This window comes from Sinocyclocheilus anshuiensis, unplaced genomic scaffold, assembly GCF_001515605.1.
Source record: "Sinocyclocheilus anshuiensis isolate Anshui unplaced genomic scaffold, SAMN03320099.WGS_v1.1 scaffold1346, whole genome shotgun sequence".
NCBI lineage: Eukaryota > Metazoa > Chordata > Actinopteri > Cypriniformes > Cyprinidae > Sinocyclocheilus > Sinocyclocheilus anshuiensis.
The window spans coordinates 108,888-113,216 of record NW_015555726.1 but is presented as its reverse complement, the minus strand read 5'-3'; the positions used below and the strand labels follow the sequence as shown (position 1 = coordinate 113,216).

Genomic DNA, 4,329 nt, shown 5'->3' with positions numbered 1-4,329 from the left:
AGACACATTCTGGGGACACCAGAGACTTATATTACATATTGTAAAAAGGGGCATAATATGTCTCCTTTAAGCAAGTTAATGTTTTCCACTAAATACTCAAAAACTGAACATGGTTAACATTTCTATCAAAATATCATAGTTACTGTAGTATATTCATGTACAACCATAACTGGAGAATATTTAGTCTACAGCTTTCTTTACAATGCCATCATATGCAGCAATTACACTGTAAAAATAGCAATTTAAACACTTTTTAATGCAGTGGTTCACTATACTGCTCAAAAGTTTGGGATCAACAACTAGACTTTTATTCAGCAAGGATGCACTAAATTGAAGAATGACGTGACCTTGCTGATGAGCTCTTTGAAGGACGCGTCTCTCCAGGCGTTGCTGGGGCGTGTCATCATCGTCATGATGGCGTTGTCATACTCCTCGTATTTATCATACAGGAGAACAAGCTCCGCCCACAGATGGGCCTGTTCAGCCGCTCGTAACACCTGACCAATCACAGCACAGCAAATCATAAACACAACCAACCTAACATACACAAATCATGACCTCATTGTTCAACCATCATGAAGCGAACACGAATCGCACAGAATTTACTGCAGTGAATTCATATTAACATAAAACAAGAGAAAATTAAAAAATAGATATCTAAATACACTACCGTTCAAAATACCGTAAAAAAAACGTTAATCAGCAAGGATGCACTAAATTGATCAAAAGTGACAGTAAAGACATTTATAATGTTACAAAGATTTCTATTTCTAATCAATTATATTCTTTGGAATTTTAAATTCATCAAAGAATCCAGAAAAAAAAAAAATAACCTGTTTCCACAAAAATATGAAACTGTTTTCAACATTGATAATAAGAAATGATTCTTGAGGACCAAATCAGCACATTAGACTTTTTATACTTTAGGATCCTTTTTTTACACATGCAAAAAATTCTTCTCCAGTGATCTTTTTGGAATACTTACAGAGAAACGGCTGTAGAGATTTATGCAAAGCAAACCACATGAAGGCCACCCACAGGTTGTGGGAGATCAATTCAGTGTCTGACTTGTATCCTGATAAGGTTAGTGGCTTGGATTTGTTGAGTTGTCTTTAGAAATACTCTATACAGCACCTTTTCCCATGGGCAGCAGCTTGACTGAGTCTTTCTCTTTCTAAAAACACAGATAGCATGCCTTCTGCCTTCTATATCCTACTCCATTAGAATTCCCAACGCCAGCCGAAAAGCCATTAGGGCTAAGAGAGAACTGTCGGTTCGGAGGAGACGAGAGAGAGAAATTAATCTCTTGAATCTAGGACATAAGTGTTTTTGTGTGGGGGGAAAAGTACAATTTTCAAAATTTAAAGCCACACTCTAAAAAATGCTGGGTTGTTTCAACCCAATTTTGGGTCAAATATGGACTAACCCAACTGTTGGGTTAAAAAGTTAATTTAAAAATGTAACCAAAATTTAACCCAACAGTTGGGTTAGTCCATATTTGACCCAAAATTGGGTTGAAACAACCCAGCATTTTTTAGAGTGTGGCTTTAAATTTTGAAAATTGTACTTTTCCCCCCACACAAAAACACTTATGTCCTAGATTCAAGAGATTAATTTCTCTCTCTCGTCTCCTCCGAACCGACAGTTCTCTCTTAGCCCTAATGGCTTTTCGGCTGGCGTTGGGAATTCTAATGGAGTAGGATATAGAAGGCAGAAGGCATGCTATCTGTGTTTTTAGAAAGAGAAAGACTCAGTCAAGCTGCTGCCCATGGGAAAAGGTGCTGTATAGAGTATTTCTAAAGACAACTCAACAAATCCAAGCCACTAACCTTATCAGGATACAAGTCAGACACTGAATTGATCTCCCACAACCTGTGGGTGGCCTTCATGTGGTTTGCTTTGCATAAATCTCTACAGCCGTTTCTCTGTAAGTATTCCAAAAAGATCACTGGAGAAGAATTTTTTGCATGTGTGACATTCAATTTTGAATCAGGAAGTCCAAATCTGATTCAAAACCAAAAGACTACACTATATCTTCTCTGGCCTGCAAAATGAAATAAAATTTAACTTTAAAAAAAATATTATTATTATGATACAGTCACTGAAAAATATCCAGTGCTAAAAGTGTGGCAACACAAATATTACAAGCAGCTCCTCAAGACCAGTTACACACACAGGTGACTTTTATTACAGTGCTGTGACCTGGGGATCCAAATAATGCGGAAATGTCCTTGAGCTGAGTGAACTAGAGTCAGCTTTCATCATGGGAGAAGGTCCTCTAACAGAAGAGAGGCCAGATGTGTGCGCCATTTTCATTAGCATTCTGGAGATAACGCAGAGAAAGAGCTGCTTGACTAAACCCAAACCCGGGAGATAAGGTGGCCATTCTCCAGCCCGGACCACACAATTAAGCACATCACTGAGCTCCTGTCAGTCACCTGCGGAAACGCTACACTGGCTGACTCACAAAGACACCGGCCTCGCACACAGCTGCATATCAAAGACATGGCAAACACAAAGCCCACATCCGTCTCTACTGTACTCACAATGCAAATGCAGTTTCATAGTTTCCTGTGGTGACAAACCTCTGTCCTATATTTCATAAACTGAACTTCAGAAGTGGCCAGCTTTTGACTCAGATATTTGATTCAGCAATGGCTTGAAAATGTCACACTTATTGACCTTGCACATGTGTTTTTATTCCTTGAAAACTTTGTTAATGCAAATTCTGCTGATATGTCACCAGATAATAATATGTAGCTTTCTAAAACAGATCAAAACCGCAAAAATGACTTTAGTATCTTCAAAGCATCAGTAAAAACGTGTTGAAACCTGCAAAAATCAGTAATGCTTTGCTTTGTATGGAATTGTTTTCCAGCAAAAGTGTTTGATATTTATGGTTACATTATAGCTGTATATAGTAATAAAAAAATTCTATGAACAAATAAATAAATAAAAAAGTAAAGAACATAACTTATTTCTAAAATTAAAAAACATGTAGCTTAAAAAAATGCTCATTCTTTTTTGGTGGGACCAGTGAAAATCTTGGTGGGGCAAGAAAAAACAACTGGGCCACCAAAAAAAAAAAAAATGTAATTCAATAAAATCCTTATTTTTTGACCCCAGGCATTCATATGTAATATTAGTGTTCTGAGCACACACTATGCTGCCCCCTACTGGTACATGTGTACATCAGACAATTCTCTTTTTAAACCCTCTTTTTAAATAGTTTGATTGACATTTTTCTCTGTGCTGATTTTAAAGGAAAATCTGTGGAATAGCATTAAACATGTTAAAACGAAACTGAGAATACTGCATTCCTATTGCTGGATGCAAATGAAATCAAATTAGCCACAAAACTTATTTAAAAAATGTATTAAATAAAAAATAGAACAGTTGAGTCTGTTTATTAAGCATGAGTGGTCTTACCAGTTTTTCTTTGAACACCATGAGACGCAGCCATTTGAAGTCCATGAGTTTAAAGGCAGATAAGACAAAAAGCGAGCTCTTCTCGTAGCGCTCAGGTTTCTGGATGGCTCCTTCAGGGTACGTGATACGCATGGTGGTCTTCGAGCCGACGTCCTTCTCGAACCCGGCCACTGGAGCCTCGTTCAGTCTAAACCAAAGGACAAATCAACATGAAATCCAAACTGCCTTCATTTACTTTATATTCCTGTAATAATGTACGAGATTCAACTGTGAACATTATTAACTGTTAATGTTTGTATTCATAATCATTCATCAACTGTGAAACAACAACAGATGTGTTAACATGCCAAATATCAAGTAGTGAATTAGGATTTAGAATTAAAATATTTTGTTGACGTCTACTTTTATTATCAAAGAAGAAAAAAAAACAATGAGCAAAAATCAATAGAATTTTTTTACTTTTATAATAACTTACCGTACAACAACATCATATTGATCGATTTGGGAGCCCAGGGACTTGTTGAACAGAATGCCTCCGTTGCCAATAATAATACACTTCTTACAACTTATACTACAGGAGAAAATTACAAAACATGATTAAATGAAGAAAATGATCAGCTATACAGAATTAAAGTTTTAGAGAATGAAATTAAATTGTTTTAATATATGTGACCCTGAAGCACAAAACCAGTCTTAAGTCGCTGGGGTATATTTGTAGCAATAGCCAAAAAAACATTGTATGGGTCAAAATTATCGAATTTTCTTTTATGCCAAAAATCATTAGAATATTAAGTAAAGATCATGTTCCATGAAGATATTGTAAATTTCCTACCGTAAATATATCAAAACTTAATTTTTGATTAGTAATATGCATTGCTAAGAACTTCATTTGGACAACTT

The 4,329-nt window shown here is 36.0% G+C and overlaps 1 protein-coding gene across 4 annotated transcripts in view; it reads right to left on the bottom strand.

Annotated features, from left to right (window-relative positions):
- Window positions 1-4,329, bottom strand: part of LOC107672677 (CMP-N-acetylneuraminate-beta-1,4-galactoside alpha-2,3-sialyltransferase-like) — a 49,066-nt gene that overhangs the window by 15,931 nt on the left and 28,806 nt on the right. For all 4 annotated transcript variants that reach the window (XM_016465980.1, XM_016465982.1, XM_016465979.1 and 1 more), the window contains 2 exons: window positions 3,905-4,000; window positions 3,430-3,616 (listed from right to left, as the gene is read on the bottom strand). In XM_016465980.1, the coding sequence (XP_016321466.1) occupies window positions 3,430-3,616; window positions 3,905-4,000 (283 nt within the window). The remainder of the gene's footprint in view (window positions 1-3,429; window positions 3,617-3,904; window positions 4,001-4,329) is intronic.